The sequence below is a fragment of the Mastomys coucha genome, unplaced genomic scaffold (genome assembly GCF_008632895.1).
Source record: "Mastomys coucha isolate ucsf_1 unplaced genomic scaffold, UCSF_Mcou_1 pScaffold13, whole genome shotgun sequence".
Taxonomy (NCBI): domain Eukaryota; kingdom Metazoa; phylum Chordata; class Mammalia; order Rodentia; family Muridae; genus Mastomys; species Mastomys coucha.
This window is the reverse complement of record NW_022196895.1, coordinates 27570737-27587278: the sequence shown is the minus strand read 5'-3', so window position 1 is coordinate 27587278 and position 16542 is coordinate 27570737. Positions and strand designations below refer to the sequence as shown.

The window sequence follows — 16542 nt, the reverse complement described above, 5'->3', positions numbered from 1 at the left end:
GAGAGAGAGAGAGAGAGAGAGACAAAGACAGACAGAGAGATGGACAGAGAGACGGACAGAGACAGACAGAGACACAGAGACAGACACAGAAACAGATACACACACACACACACACACACACACACACACACACACACACACACACACACACACACACACACACACACACACACACACACACACACACACACACACACACACACACACACACACACACGCTCACGAAATTAATGAGCCTAGAAATGAACCTATCTAGCAATGGTACTAGTAAAGTAACAGTGATACATTTAGGTGGTAAAACACCAGGTTGCCTTTACAAATAAGAAACTATCTCTATGTGTACTGATAGGGAATGATCGCTTTTTTTTTTTTTTTAAAGTGATTCAAAGTACATCTGTTATAAATGAACAAATGAAAAACTTGTATATCTTTCCATGCAGACAGATATTCTGTTGTATGTTGAGCTGTCTCTGGAGAATGGAAGATAAAGCTTTTGTGGGACTAGGATGAAAAAGAGATACATTTCTCTCCTGATACTATATTGCTTCTTTTAATTTTACAATGTTGCTATTTTATTTTCTCATTCACTAATAACATAGATAGTAGCAACACAGTGGTGCTATTGTAGCAGAAACAGTGAACTCTTGCAGTGTTAGAGGTATGTAAGTAATAAGGTAAGGGTGGAAAAAAGTAGTAGATTTAGGAGAGGCTAAGAACCTACAGAACTTTGGTTGATCACTCAGGAAGAGTGAGAAATGCATGATTTTGGCACAAGTATCATGAGGAGCTGTTGAGGAAAATAGGAACTCCAACAGAGAAGGAAAAGCAATGGGGCTAATGGCCATGATGGAGTGAAGCTGGGGAAATACGAAGTTTGGGATGCCTGTAGGTCGTGTAAACAGGTGGACTTCTAGGGAGTTGAATATAGAGAGATACCTGAGGTTTTAAAATAAGCTAGCCAATAATTTTGAGTACTTAATTAAATGGAGGATCTTAGCTCATCTTAGTCTAAACTAGGCTACCATGAAACGTTAACAATCGTGGCTACTGTACTGGTACAGGCCTTGGGATCCTGGGACTTGGGAGGTTGAGGAAGAAGGATCAAGAGTTCAAGGTGAGTCTCATCTACATAGGCCATCCTGGGTTATGTGAGAGTGCCTCAAGAGACCAAGAACAAAGTGGTAGGAACCCAACTAGTTATAGTTCTGTAAGATTTATATAAGAGTAATGCTTTATTAGGAAATAATCAGCAAACCTTCTGTATTTTCATTAAGAACTTATATGTGTTTTATATTTAGGTATTAACAGAACTATTTGTATTGTTTTTGTTTTGATTTTTAGGGACCAAGAGCCCTATGGAAAGGAATGGGAAGCACATTTATTGTTCAGGGTGTCACTCTTGGAGCAGAAGGCATAATTAGTGAATTTACACCTTTACCGAGGTACATGTGTAGCCATTTTTTTCCCATACTAGTTTTACATTAAATTTTTATCAAATATGGAAGCTAATATCTTGAATCTGAAAGCTTGTTTGGAATAGCCCAGAGAAGGGAGGACAGTAAAGTTTCTTTATTACACCTTGCTGCTTAAGTGTGTGATAGGGTGCTCTATGCCCTACTCTGTTGAAATGTGCCTTTATTCCTGCTGCTAAGTGAGAAACGAGTGTGGGAACAATTTCCTCTTTAAGTAGCTCATTTGTCTATAAAGCATTGTGTGATTTGTTCTATAATTAAATAATCCCCTTCAGATTCCCAGGAATACTTACCTGGAATTATTGGTAAGGATTTCAAAAATAACTGAAAATTGAGATAAGAATTATGAACACGGATTGATGGGGCAGGAAAGACTTTCCTTCCAAGAGAGGGCAGCAGCTCCTATTCCACAGCGTCCACAGCGTCTACGTCTCAGGCTTGGCTGAGCTCATCTCTCTCTCCTCTTTAAACATTTTTTATTTATTCTTGGGTAACTTTTGGTATATAAGATATCTGGCACATATCCAACTCAAATCTTACCCCTCCTTCCACTGTCGTGCCTTTGCAATGGTTTATTCTCTGGGGGCCTGGAGTCAAACATCTGTTTTCTGATAAGAACAAGAGTGTTCCTAAGAGGTAGTGTAAAAAGTATTGATTCAGACTGCCTTGTAGAGAATAATCTTAACCACATTGTGGCAGTTCTGAGTTATGGAACAGAATAGAGTCCTGAGTTAGGAAGGCATGCTAAATAAAATTGATGATAGTTGTTCTTAGATTGGAACTGGGAGTATCAGGAGGAGAGTTGCCATCAGTGGCTGAGATTTTTTTTTTTTCCAAATAGAAATGCTAACTGAGGTGGAGAATTTATTAAGAATAAGTCAGAGAAGTAATTAAGAAGTTTAACTTTCAGTAAATGGACTTCGAAATTTTTGCCAGACCTGTAGGGGATATCTTAGTTACTTTTATGTTACTGTGAAGAGACATTTCGAAGGTAACTTATTAAAGAAAGCATTTAATTTGGGGTTCACAGTTCCAGAGGGTAGTAGAGACTATGGCAATCATGGCAAGAGCATTGCCAGATTAGGTAGGAGTGGTGCTGTAGCTGTAGCTGAGAGCTTACGTCTGACCCACAGGTATGCAGCAGAGAGAAGGAGAGCAAGAGTGCTCATTGGAAACCTCAAAACCCACACCCTGTGACACACATTCTCGAAAAAAGCCTCACCTCCTAATCCTCAAATCTGTCAGCCTGTGGGGCTGTTCTCATTCATACCACCACAGGGGGCCATTACTAGAAAGGGGCTGGAACTTTGGATCAGGATGCCACAGAGGTTATTTAAGTATAGACATAGCTTTGAGTATTGGGGCATAAAGTATCATTCAGAATATGAGACTCAATGAAATTCAACTAATGGAGAATGTAGATGACAAGTTATGAAATGTGACAGGAATAGATCCTGGACAACTTGTGTGTCTACATGTCTGTACCATATGTGGGGTGTGGAGGTGGTGACAAGAGTTGTGAAGGGTAGAGTTAGTGATGCCCTCAACAAAACTAGAGGAAAGGTTCATGACATTGATTCTAGAACTAGAGGTTGTAAACTTCAGTTGTATATACACTGGGAGAGAGAAAGTAGATAAACTTAGGGAAACTGAGTTTCTTTCCTGTGGGTCAAATTCAGCCATTACTTGTTGCAGGAGAGATGGCACTGGACTTGTAGAAAGTTCCAGGAAGACTGGTACTGTAAGTGTCCCACATTATGGCTGTTGGCAACAAGGCCCTCACAGACAGGCTATGAAAGAGATGCTAATAGGTAGTAGCGAGTGATTGTAATTTGTTGGCTACTCTTTGGCATGACCAATTTGCTATAGTATATTTTTCTGCATGAACTCATGGATAGTGTTAAAGGCTTTGAATAGTTCTGGGTTATTTATCTAAAGGATATATTTCTTGATTGTTAAGAAAGGGAGTTAGTTGAAGGTCTGACCACTGGTATTACACATGTACTCAATATTGGGATCAAAAGTAAGCTTTTCTAATGTGTTGCTTTCAAAGGATTGTGCCGTTTCAGAATTCCTTTAACATAGCTTTGTTAAAGATTAGCAGCCAGCTAAGTTTTCTTGACTCATATTTTAAAAATTGAACATCTATGCTTGGCTAACTTTAATCTCTGTTATTGCTTTTAATGTCACAGGGTATTGGAAAGTGCAGATGTGCCAGCTCTTTTTTTTTTGAGGCCTCCCACCTCAAACACAGATCTATAAAAATGTTGGCAAAATGCAGAGCATTCAGTTTAGTAGTGTGATAAAAATTCAGTGCCTGCAGTGATAATATTTGTCATTCAGCTTCTGGCTACAATTAAATTTCAAGACCATAGGCAAACAACACTGAAAATGTAGAAAGTTAGCTATGTGAAGAGAGATGAAGAAGGGAAATTGGAATAGACAGACCGGTTCCAAAGGCTTAGGGCCACTTGATCAGGGCAACAGCCCCACTCTTAGTGAGAAAGGGGTTGGGGTATGTATGTGAAACACGTCTTGTCCTGAGCATTTCTGATAAAGGAATTAATACCCCTGTACTGTATTAGTAAGCAGAGGGTGCATGCTGCTCAGCTAACTTCTTCTTTTCATTCAGTGTAGGATCCTAGCCCATGAATCCACACAATCTTGAAGCCCCCTCACAGATATGGCTGGAGGCTTGTCTCCTGGGTCTCTCATCTGTCACACAGACACAGTAGTAGCCCTCATGTGGTCAGTCCCAGCTTTTCCCTGCTGCCTTTGTCAGCAGACACACAGGCACTGATTCTCTGTTTGAACCATCACAGTGTCAGAAGTATGTCTAGGAAAACCCATTCTACAGATTAAAACAAAAATATTTTAAATAACATAGTTTTTGTTTTATTTACATTTATTTTTACATTTTAGGGAGGTTTCACACAAATTGAACCCTAAACAAATAGGTGAACACCTTCTCCTGAAATGGTAAGTTTTTTTTATATTATTTCTACTTTTTTTTTAATATTTATATATTGTTATATGTAAGAATACTGTAGCTGTCTTCAGACACACCAGAAGAGGGCATCAGATCTCTTTATGGATGGTTGTGAGGCCACCATGTGGTTGCCGGGATTTGAACTCAGGACCTCTGGAAGAGCAATCAGTGCTCTTAACTGCTGAGCCATCTCTCCAGCCCTCTACTTATTTTTATATTTACTTTACATCCTGATTACAGGCCTGCTCCCTTCTCTCTTCCCAGTCCCACCCTTAAAATCTCTCCCCATTGCCCACTCCCCTTCTCCTCAGAGAAGGGGAGCGAAATGGTAAATTTTAAAAATGACATTGTTACGAAGAAAGTTTTATTAGCTTTTTTAGTGTTAGAACTGAAAAAAAAATTCTTATGCTCAATATAGTGAAGGAAGTTATAATTGTAGGAATAGGCTTTTGAAGAAAAGTAATAGAAGGCTTAGGGATAAGCCTTGAAATACACATGGAATAAGAACAACAACAACAATCTTGAAATACACATGCTGCTTAAAATAATTCTTAGGCATTTGAAAGATAAGAGCTGTGTCTCAGCTTTTGTTTTGTTTTAGACACTTTTTCTTTTGTTCTTTTTTCAGGGGTGGGGTAGGTCTGTGTGTGTTCCTGTGTTTGGGTGACTTGTGTTCATGTGGAGGCCAGAGTGTCCTCAGGAGCCACCAACATTATTTTTTAATTTATTTCCACCAAATGCTGTCCTCTCTCACAGAGACCCTTCCCATCCCCCTTGTGTTTCCTTGTATAGTTCTGGCTGTCCTGGAATTCAGTCTGTAGACCAGGCTGGCCTTGAACTCCACCTGCCTCTGCTTTCCAAGTGCTGGGATTAAAGGCATGTACCTCCACTGCCTAGTTCTTGTTCTGTTTTTTAGATTATATAATGGCATCATTTCCCCCTTCCCTTTTCTCCAACACTTCCCATGTAACACCCACCTTGCTTTCATTCAAATTCATTGCCTTTTTTCCTTACTTGTTCCTTTGTGTATGTGTGTGTTTCTGAATACATAAATACAACCTTGTCCATATAATGTTACTTATATGTTTAGAGATGATCACTTGGTATTGGGCCATCAGTTGGAGTGCTGTCTGGGGTTACTGACTAGACAGAGCAGCCAGCATGCCTTGGGAATCTACCTGTTTCTACGTACCCAGCACTGATATTACAAATGCTACTATGTCTGGCTTTATACATGGTGCTATGGATCATACTTGGGTATGATCCAGCTGTGATTTCCCAGTCCTTTAACCTAGGTTAAAAAAAAATAACTGCTAGCTGGGTGGCAGTGGTACACTCCTTTAATCCTAGCTCTTGGGAGGCAGAGGCAAGCGGATTTCTGAGTTCAAGGCCAGCCTGATCTACAGAGTGAGTTCCAGAACAACCAGGGCTACACAGAGAAACCCTGTCTCAAAAAACTACAAAAAAAAAAAAAAAAAAAAAAAAAAAAAAAAAAAAAAAAAAAAAAAAAAAAACCAAAAAACTGCTATGGGTTGAACATGAAGAAGCCAAACACCTGAAATCCAAAATACATCGAATTCTGAAGAGTTTGAACACCAACATGACATGTCACATGCCTTGAATTTCTTTAACCTGATCCTATTTAATAACAGATGAAGTAACAGAATATAGCCACACAGAAAATACTATGCAAAAACACACAGTCTTTGTGTTTAAAAGTATAGCACAGAATTTGATTTTGTATCTAGACTTGAGTCCTGTTCCCAAGATATCTAGTTACTTATATGCAAATATCCCCAAATCAGATGAACACATCTGATCTTGAGTGTTTTTGATAAAAGGGATGCTAAACCTGTTTCTTATTAATCATAATATGAATATATGTATTTGGTGAAGAGTAAGCTCAAAACGATAATCATATTACAGTGTGGTGTAAAGGCACCTCGTGATTTTACATCAGTGACTATTTTTACAGATTAAAAGTTCATTCTGATAATGTGAAGAATTAGAAATTTCTGTGAATTAGAAATTTCTCTAGCTTGCTGGTTCCCTCTGGGACAGCCCAGCACATAATTAGTTACTGATGCTCCATTAACCTTGGAGGGGAGCACCTACCATGACCTGGCCCCCAAGGGTGCTGGTCAGGTTAGTCCCACCCATGAAAGAGTTTTAAGGAACTCTACTTCTGTAATGTAACCATACTGAGAAAGAAATAGCTTTGGAAAGCTGTATGATGTTATTTTCTCATAGTAAAAGGAACTTCACTTGTGGCTGTAGGCTGCCTGAGTTGTGCTGACGGGGAATGTAGACAATGATAGTAGGATAGTAACATAAAGCATTCTTTTCTGGATATCACTAAACTCTAGACTGTGATACAGTTGTTCATTTAAAAGGCTCAGAAGCATATTTCAGGGAGTGCTAGTTATATGCAAGTAGTTGTCCAAACAGTTAATCATAAATGAATCTACATTTTGCTAAAGGTACAATTTAGGTTTTTTTTTTTTTGGCAGATTGTCTTTGTATTATTGTAACTTTTTATTTCCATCTCTGTTCAATAAAGTATTCAGTGTTTCAGTGTTCTGAGTTAATATCACTAGTTGACAGTTTAAAAAAAGTCACTTTAGGTTTGGATGTAAATTTAGGTGAATATATTAAAACATCTTAAAATTTCATTTTAATCATCTTATTTTGTTGTACTGATACAGTTTGCTTTAATTTCTACAGCCTAACATACATGGTGGCCATGCCTTTTTATTCAGCAAGTCTGATTGAAACAGTACAGGTGAGCGGCTTTTTATTGTGACTTTTTTGTAAGTACTTTTAGCATACTTAGTATACGGTGTATATCTGATTTTAAATGTTCATTTCACAGATACATTTATTTATTACATACTACCATGGGTCTAACATTTCTGCAAATTTGAGTCACACTTATGGTTTAGTTATTTTCATTCCTTCCATACGCTTCATTTAGGTGTCTCAGAGTCCAAAGTTTGTTTTGGTCTTTCAAGGCCTCAGTATCAATTTAAAATGCTTACGGTGTATTGTAATGGCTGTATTAATAATTGTTTGAGCATAAGGAATAATCATCCTAACAGTAAGTTGTAGTACCTGTAGATAATTTACTACACAGCATTTTTAAAAAATATCCACTGAAGGAGCATTCAGTGTTGGCTGAACACAAGTAATAAATGCAAACAGAAGCAGTTTCCTGTTAGCATTTAAATTCTGTTTGCTTGTTTTACCATTTCTAACCACACGGTGGCACTTCAAGCACATTGAATTACATTTTGTAGCCTTTTATAGGTAAAATGTAAGATGAAAGTGCTTATACAGTTTGTCTTCTGTTTCCAGCATCCAATCTTCAAGAATACCTTTCCCACCCATGTTAGTGACTGTCTGTCAAGCAGTCTCAGTTTAAAGAAAAATGAAAACTACCAGAATAAGAAAAAACTATCAGAAAGATAAAAATTTAAGGCAAAATACCTAAGCAACATGCTGTATCAGGAAAGAGGTTTTAGCTTGGGACGGATTTGACACAGTCACATTTGTCTACTTAAATTAGAACTGTAACTTTAGACAGTTATCATCTTTAGCCCCACAGAGCTCCCAGGGACTAAACCACCAACCTAAGAGTACACAGGGTGGGACTCATGGCTCCAGCTGCATATGTAGCAGAGGATGGCCTTCTCGGGCATCAATGGGAGGAGAGGCCCTGGGTCCTGTGAAGGCTCTATGCCCCAGTGTAGGGGAATGTCAGGGCCAGGAAGTGGGAGAGGGTGGATTGGTGAGCAGGGGGAGGGGGAAGGGAATAGGGGGTTTTTCGGAGGGGAAAACTGGGAAAGAGGATAACATTTGAAATGTAAATAAATAATAAAAATTAAAAAAACCTTTAGATTGTAATTTTCTTATAGAATAGAAATAGTGTTTAATAACTGAATCTCTGTATTTGTAAGTATCCAGCTTACAGTAATGGATTTCCTCTGTGTCTGTTTTGATGTGTCCTTGCTGTATCCTCTGTGTCTCACTCTTAGTACCCTGCTCTCCTTGTCATGTCCTTTGTCTGTGGACAGCTTGCTTTCTCAGGCTTTTTTTCTCAGGGAGATCACCAGAAGAACTACTGTTCGAAGCCCTTGACTAGGAACTACTTCCCACTGGTTAATCCTTTATCCAGTATACTTGAGTCCAGTCTATGTGCACTTGGAAAGTTAGTGTTTCAACGCTCCAGGAGTTCTGTCCCTTTCCTAAAATAAGGGTCCCTACTGATTGCCCATGATCAATTTCAGACTTCTCGTAGAGTGTATCAAAATTTTTATTGACTTTGCTTTTTTATTTCATCTTCTTTAAATGTATTTTCTTAGCTCATCAAATATTTATTAAGAAACAACCTGTATCAGAGAGGGTCTTAGACTCATGTAATACAGTAGCAAAAAATACTGATAACAATCCTCTACTTCTGCAGCACTTAAAAGCTTGTGGGGAGGATAGACATTAATAAGACATATCTAGAATCTGTAAGGAAGTGATTGTTAAAGAGCAAAACAAGGATGAAGTAGTATGGGGAAAGAGGGGCTGTTAAGATTTTTGAAAGCTATTTGAGTAAAGGTCTAAGCCTAAGAAAGGCATGAAGACCATTCTGAGCAGAGGGAAAATAAATACAAGCTAAGCAGGATTGTATCACCTGGTTTTGTCAGTTGAAAGGATTGGCTTTGACTAAGTGAGGAGTTCCCCTTCTTTAGGTTAGAGTAGTAAGAGGGGCCCCATTATGATGCATATTGTAGTGCATTGTAAGCTTTTAGCCTTTACATTAGAGCACTGCTTCCCACCTTCCTAATGCTGTGACGCTTTAATACACTTCCTCATGTTGTGCTGACCCTCAGCCATAAAATTATTTCATTGTTACTTCATAACTGTAATTTTGCTGCTGTTATGAATTGTATGTAAATGTGTGATCTGTGATCCCTCAGCTTGGTAAAGGAGCACCCTTTCCTTTATTTTTCTAGTACCCCTGGCCCACAGCCTTGTTGCTGGTCCTCTTTTTGAGACAAGTCTTTGTAAAGTATTTCAGGCTGGCTGGCCTCAAATTTGCCAGATAGTCAACCATAACCTTGAATTTCTGAAACTCCAGTTTCCAGCTCCCAGCTGCCAAGTGCTGAGGTTACAGGGATATGCTACCACACCTGCGTTTCTGTAGTACTGGAGATTAACTGAAGACCTTACGCATTCTTGATAAGCCTTTTTCAACTGAGTTACATACATCTCCAGTCTCTTGGCTGTTTTTTGTTTTGTTTTGTCTTGTTTTGTTTTTGATGACACATAAATGTAATCCAGCAGTAATTCCATTAACTCTGATCTTAAAAGCATAATTGAATGGTTGACTTCCATAGCTGTCTCTGAGGCCAGACTAGCATTGTCTCTTCACTGGAGGTTTACAGTAACTTTATAAGTACAGTTCTCAGCTTCTGCTTTTGTCATTGTTGACACAACAGACAGTATTATTTTAAAGCATAAATTGTATCAATTTAATCTTTTGCTTAAAACTTATGCATTTATTTCCCATGCCATCAAAGTTCAACTGGGTCAGTCAATGATTTTTATTGGGGTTTATTATAGAAATATAGGTGAGGGATTACTTACAGGAGCAGAAATGACACAAAGACACTTGCATCACCAAAACTTACCTTAGCATGGGTGACAGCTCACAAGGTTGGGAACGTGGAGCACAGTCCACAGCTTGCAGGCAGCACAATAGGTTGGAGAGTGTCCTCTCCAAGTGACCTGGTCTAAACCTTTTCCAGGCAACTGGTTTTTACTTCCTGGCAGCTGGTCTGGTCCCAAAGTCTTTGTAACTTGTCTTGTCTGAGAATCTTTGCAACTTATCTTATTTGAGAGCCTTCTTTGCATCTCAATTCTACTCCTTGGAGAGTGATTCTCAGCTTTTATTGTTTACTCTGGCAGGGAGGGGCCTAGTGAATCTGCTCAGTTCTAGGGACTCCTGAAGATATTTTGAATTTTTTCCTTCCTGTTTTAGGAGCTTCCTGCAGGATGGAATGTGTCTTAGGGTTTTACTGCTGTGAACAGATACCATGGCCAATACAACTCTTATAAAGGATAACATTTAAATTGGGGCTGGCTTACAGGTTCAGAGGTTCAGCCCATTATTATCAAGGCAGGAAGCTTGGCAACATACAGGCAGGCATGGTACAGGAGGAGCTGAGCGTTCTACATCTTCATCTGAAGGCTCCTAGCAGAGTACTGGCTTCCAGGCAGCTAGGATGAGGGTCTTATAGTCCACACCCACAGTGGCACACCTACTTCTAATAGTGCCACTCCCTGGGCCAAGCACATACAAACCATCACAGATGTTTCAGTCTCAGAGGAAGCTGCTACAGAACAACTGTATACATGATATTTTATACTACCTTCCATTTCTATAGGAGGCTGAAATAATGCTTAGGAGGAGTTAAGTATAGTTAATAGTTGTTACACAGCTAGTAAGTTGAGAAGACAGGATTTAAGTGGACACTTCAGGGATCTTTAAGCACCTTCCATGCTTCCTTACACATTGTTGCTTCTTAGTGTTCTAAGGAGTTCCATTAAAACATTTAGGCAGGCTCTCTATTTCCCCCACCATATCCCAGTTTCACACTAGAGTAGCTGTCCACTTCATTACTGTCTTTTTTGAGGATGTAGTGTAACACATCAGTTTTCCTTCCTTTCCTCCCTCCAAACCTTCTCATATATCCTCTTTGCTCCTTTTCAGAGTCATAGCTTCCTTTATTTGCGGTTACCTTCTTCTCTGTGTATGTGTAGGCATATATATTCTTAAATACACTGTGCTCAGGCTGTAGAATGGTACTCGTACGTACGTTTTCAGGAGTGACCATTTGGTGTTGGATAACCAACTGGCGAGCTTCCCTGGAGAAGACTCTCTTTCCCACTCTCAGCATCCGTGTTTGCCTGCAGTTCCTTGTATAGGAATGAGGCCTCAGGGACTTCCCCCTTCACTTTGGCATCTCTGTTGGTGTGTCCTTGCTCAGTTCCTGTTGGTAGTCATCGTGGAGATACTTTATGTGTGTAGCTTCTATGTTACTAGGAGACACACTTTCACAACAAGGTCACTGATCTCTGGCTTTTGTAATCCTTCTACTCCTTTTTCTGCCATTTCCACTGAGTCTTAGCTATAGGAGTGATTTGTAAATGTATCTATCCATTGGAACTGGGCTCCACAGTTCTGCAGTTTATATGTTATGGTTTTCTGTAATGGTCTCCATCTAATGCAAAAGATGGTTTCTTTGTTAAGGATCAAGTTCTACAATTATCTGTGGGTAAGGATAAATGTTGCCATTGTTTTAGAGATTATGCTGCTTAAGTAAAGTGGAAGTTGTAGGTTCTGCTTCAAGGTCCGTGACTTCTTATGAATGGTTGCCTAGGTTTCCAGCACCAGGCATGGTTTCCCTCTTGTTAAGCAGGTCTTCAGTCCAATTAGAGAGCTGTGGGGTACTACCCAGGTGTGCATGCATCACTGAACTCTTAGGTAACCTTGCCATGCTTACTTATTTCTGTGGTTCATAGGCATCATGGCTTGGTAGGACTGTTGGTTGCTTCCTTCCTTTGGCACCTTGTATGGCAGCTTCTGGTACCATGAAAGCTATTCTTTCGGGAGGAGGCACTTAGGCCAGTTCCAGATAAGGTGCCTCTGGGCCCATGTCATCTGAAGGCCATGATGTTTTCAGCTATGGGGACTTAACCTTCCATCTTTGGGAGGCAACCAGGGGCAATAGCTATAGGCTGTGTGTTTTGAAATAACTCCAAACATATTAACTGTATATTTTAAAATAATACATCACTACTAGTATTTTTTAAATGAACATAAATAGATAAAGTCTTTTTGTTTCTTTGTTTTGGTTTAGTAGAGCTTAAAATCTTGGCTCTTACTGTGTGGTACAAGCTCAAAATAAGAACAATTTTTAGACATTGGAGTTCATTATAATAAGGCTGTACTTCAATGACCCTCACATCACCAAAGGATTTTACCTCCATCGTAGCTAAGCTAAGGGTTGGTTGACAGTTCTGTTGTGCCAAGGAATGAATTGTAGGCACAATTTTTGGATACAGATTTCCTGCCATCGTCAGTGCTATTTGACTTGAGTGAGTGACTTCATTCTTAGCCCATAGAGAACAGGTTACATTCATTTAAGAAATGGTGTAGGTATTAAGATGGTCTATCCATAAAGTCATTCGCCAACTGTTTCAATGAACAATGGTTCTGCTTGGAGGGTGGCATAGACATTAGGTGAGGGTAAGAATCTGGTTCATTGGCTGTGATAATTTGAAAAAGCATTCATATCAGAGAAAGAGTAACTTTTAAAGTCCTCTTCTTCAAACTTGATACAAGAGTTATCAAAACACGTCAAGCAAAGCATTCAGTCTCACTCTTTGTAGTTCTCTTACAAGCAGCCTCCCTAGTTAATCATCTGTTTCTTTTGGGTATATAAATACTTTTGAAATATATAAGCTGTTCTGAAAACCATAGTATAATGTAAAAACATGAAATAAACAATACTACTAATACTACAACACTGCTAGAGAGGCTAAGATAGGAGAAGCATGATTTCAAGACCATTATGGGGTACACAACAAGACACTGTCATGTACAAACAAGCAGAAAGTGTATATAGATTGTACAATATTGGACCTATTTCTCCAATTACCAAATTAGACCATTGGATGACAGCCAACAAATTTCTAATTCCTCATATTTTTGGATTTCAATCGATTAGGATATGTTGGTATTATTAATTTTCATATTAAGATATTAAGAAAAAGTAATTGTTACTTTCTGTGATTTTTGTTGTTAGAGGTGCAATTAGGTTTGTGTGGGTTTGTTGAAAGATTACTTTCTTGCTTCTTCTAGGGTGTAATTTTTTTTCTTATGTTGGTGGTTTCCATCTATTATCCTTTGTAGGGCTGGATTTGTGGAAAGATATTGTGTAAATTTCGTTTTGTCATGGAATATCTTGTTTTTTCCATCTATAGTAATTGAGAGTTTTGCTGGGTATAGTAGCCTGGACTAGCATTTGTGTTTTCTTAGGGTCTGTATGACATCTGCCCAGGATCTTCTAGCTTTCATAGTCTCTGGTGAGAAGTTTGGTGTAATTCTGATAGGTCTGCCTTTATATGTTAGTTGACCTTTTTCCCTTACTGCTTTTAAAACTCTTTCTTTGTTTAGTGCATTTGATGTTTTGATTATTATGTGATAGGAGGAATTTCTTTTCTGGTCCAGTCTATTTGGAGTTCTGTAGGTTTCTTGTATGTTCATGGACATCTCTTTCTTTAAGTTAGGGAAGTTTTCTTCTATAATTTTGTTGAAGATATTTGCTGGCCCATTACATTGGGAGTCTTCACTCTCTTCTATACCTATTATCCTTAGGTTTGGTCTTCTCATTGTGTCCTGGATTTCCTGGATGTTTTGGGTTAGGAGCTTTTTGTTTTTTGCATTTTCTTTGACTGTTGTGTCAATGTTTTCTAAGGTGTCTTCTGCCCCTGAGATTCTCTCTTCTATCTCTTGTATTGTTAGTGAAGCTTGCATCTATGACTCCTGATTTCTTTCCTAAGTTTTTTAACTCCAGGGTTGTCTCCCTTTGTGATTTCTTTACAGTTTCTATTTCCATTTTTAGGTTCTGGATGGTTTTGTTCATTTCCTTCACCTGTTTGATTGTGTTTTCCTGTAATTCTTTAAGGGATTTTTGTGTTTCCTCCTTAAGGGCATCTAGCTGATTTTGTTCTCCTGTATTTCTTTGAGAGAGTTATTTATGTCCTTCTTAAAGTCCTGTATCATCATAGTGAGGAAGTGATTTTAGATCTGAATCTTGTTTTTCTGGTGTGAATGGTGTGTTCAGGACTTGCAGATGTTATGTCCTCACCTCTGATCCTCTGATCCTGGTAGTGGAGCTTTCCTCTAGGTGTTGTGGGATTGGCTCTGATCCTCAATCCTGGGTGTGTTAGAGAGCCTGGGAGTGGAGCTTCCTCTGGGTGTTGTGCAGAATTGCGCCCAAGGTCTGCTCAGGGCCCCAGCCCAGACAGATGGGAAGGAACCAGTGTCACTGGGCTGGTGGAGTTCCTTCATGCCTGGGTCCCACTGGTTCCAGTTACTCCCGATGTTAGGACCGATATTATGTTGTCCTTACTTCTGATCCTCTGGTCCTGGATGTGTTGTGTTTGAGCGCTTGGAAGTGGAGCTTCTTCTGGGTGTGTGGGACTGGCTCTGATCCTCTGATCCTGGGCTTGTTAGAGCACCTGGGAGTGGAGCTTCCTCTAGTGTTTTGACTAATGCATCCCTTATTAACTGTTTCCCTCTTTAGCTCTTCTGATTAGTTTTAATTAAGTCTGTCTTGTTAGGTATTAGAATAATGACACTTACTTGTTGACTGGTCACATTTGATTGGAGTATTTTTGTCCATCTTTTATCCTAAGGTGGTGCTTATCCTTAAAGCTTAGGTGTGTTTCCTGTACACAAGAGATCAATGGATTTTGTTTCTTGCTCTATTCAGTCAGCCTGTGTCTTTTGTTTGGGGAATTTAGACCATGATATTTAAAGTTAGTACTAACATGGGTATGTTAATTGTGGTCACCGCATTGTTGATTTTTGGGGTTGTTTGTATTCACAGTATTATATATTTTAATAATTATGACTTTGTATTTCTTTCCACACTCTCCCTGCTATGCTGATTTTTCTATTCATCTTGGAATATAGTGTCTTTATTGCTGTGAGGAGACAATATGACCAAGGCAACTTATAGAAGAAAGCATTTAATTGGAGACTTTCTTACAGTGTGAGAGGACTAGTCCATAATTGATATGGCAGGAAGCAAACAGACCTGGCACTGGACCAATAGCTGAGAGCTTTACATCCTGATTTGTAGGCAGCAGGCAGAGGGAGAAAAAGAGAATGTGCCTGGCAAATATTTATATATGACTGGTAGGTTTTAGAGAGAAGATACTGGCTTGATCTTTCCTATTTTGGAATTTTTGCAGTGAGATCTGGTCATGTGGCTTCTTTTCTTTGGTTATCTCTAAGTCTGATATGGACTGAGTGGGATGAGGTGAAAGCAGGGATGTCAGCGCAGGTTCATCCAAGAGGTTGGAAATGGCTTGGATGGAAAGGAATCAGGGACTGCTGTCGAAGGGACTGGGGTCGTAGACAAGATGTGCTTCCTGGTCCAAGCCTGCAGTGTGGAGCCTGATCCACCTTGGTTATGGCATGGAAGGGGGATAGGTGAAAAGGGTTGCATGGTTGGATGAGGAGCCAAAGGGACTTGAAGGTGGTTGGAGGTAGACTATGTCTTGCTCATTGCTCTTTATGGTATTTCTTTTGAAAAGGAATATCATGCTAATCCAATCTCACAGCTGAAGTTGGCAAATCATGGATATTTTTCTTTTGTGAATACATTTATCTCAAAAGCACCTAATAACAGTATTTTCTACAGCACAGAGACAGGGTTTCTCTTTGTAGCTTCTGTCCTGGAACTCACTCTGTAGACCAGGCTGGCCTCAAACTTAGAACTCAGAAATCCACCTGCCTCTGCCTCCCAAATGCTGGGATTAAAGGCGTGCACCCCTACCGTCCGGCACTACAGCAATTTTTAAAAATTACTAAGTTGATGGGTCTGGAGAGAGTGCTCAGTGGTAAAGCGCACTAACGACTCTTCCTGAGGACCAGGTTTCACTTCTCAGAACTTCAGTTCCAGGAAATCTGATGACCTCTTTTGGACCCTGCAAAGCAGGACACCCACATGGTGCAAAGACATACATGGAGCAAAACAACTGTACACATGAAACAAATCTTTTTTAAAAAATAAAATTGTACCTTTTCATCACTTTTGTTTCAGAGTGAGATAATCCGAGATAACACTGGCATCCTGGAATGCATTAAAGAAGGAATTGGACGAGTGATAGGCTTGGGAGTGCCTCACAGCAAACGCCTTCTTCCACTGTTTTCATTGATCTTCCCAACAGTGCTGCATGGAGTTCTTCATTACATCATCAGCTCCATCATTCAGAAGATTGTCCTTCTAATTC

General features: G+C 39.4%; 1 protein-coding gene across 1 annotated transcript in view; it reads left to right on the top strand.

Moving 5' to 3' along the window:
- The window catches only part of LOC116087810 (solute carrier family 25 member 46), a gene marked incomplete at its 3' end in the record, with an annotated part of 25739 nt that extends 9201 nt beyond the window's left edge, over nt 1-16538 (top strand). The window contains exons 5-8 of the mRNA XM_031366365.1: nt 1342-1442; nt 4395-4451; nt 7186-7243; nt 16353-16538. Of these exons, the coding sequence (XP_031222225.1) occupies nt 1342-1442; nt 4395-4451; nt 7186-7243; nt 16353-16538 (402 nt within the window). The remainder of the gene's footprint in view (nt 1-1341; nt 1443-4394; nt 4452-7185; nt 7244-16352) is intronic.
- Nucleotides 16539-16542: the final 4 nt, after the last annotated feature.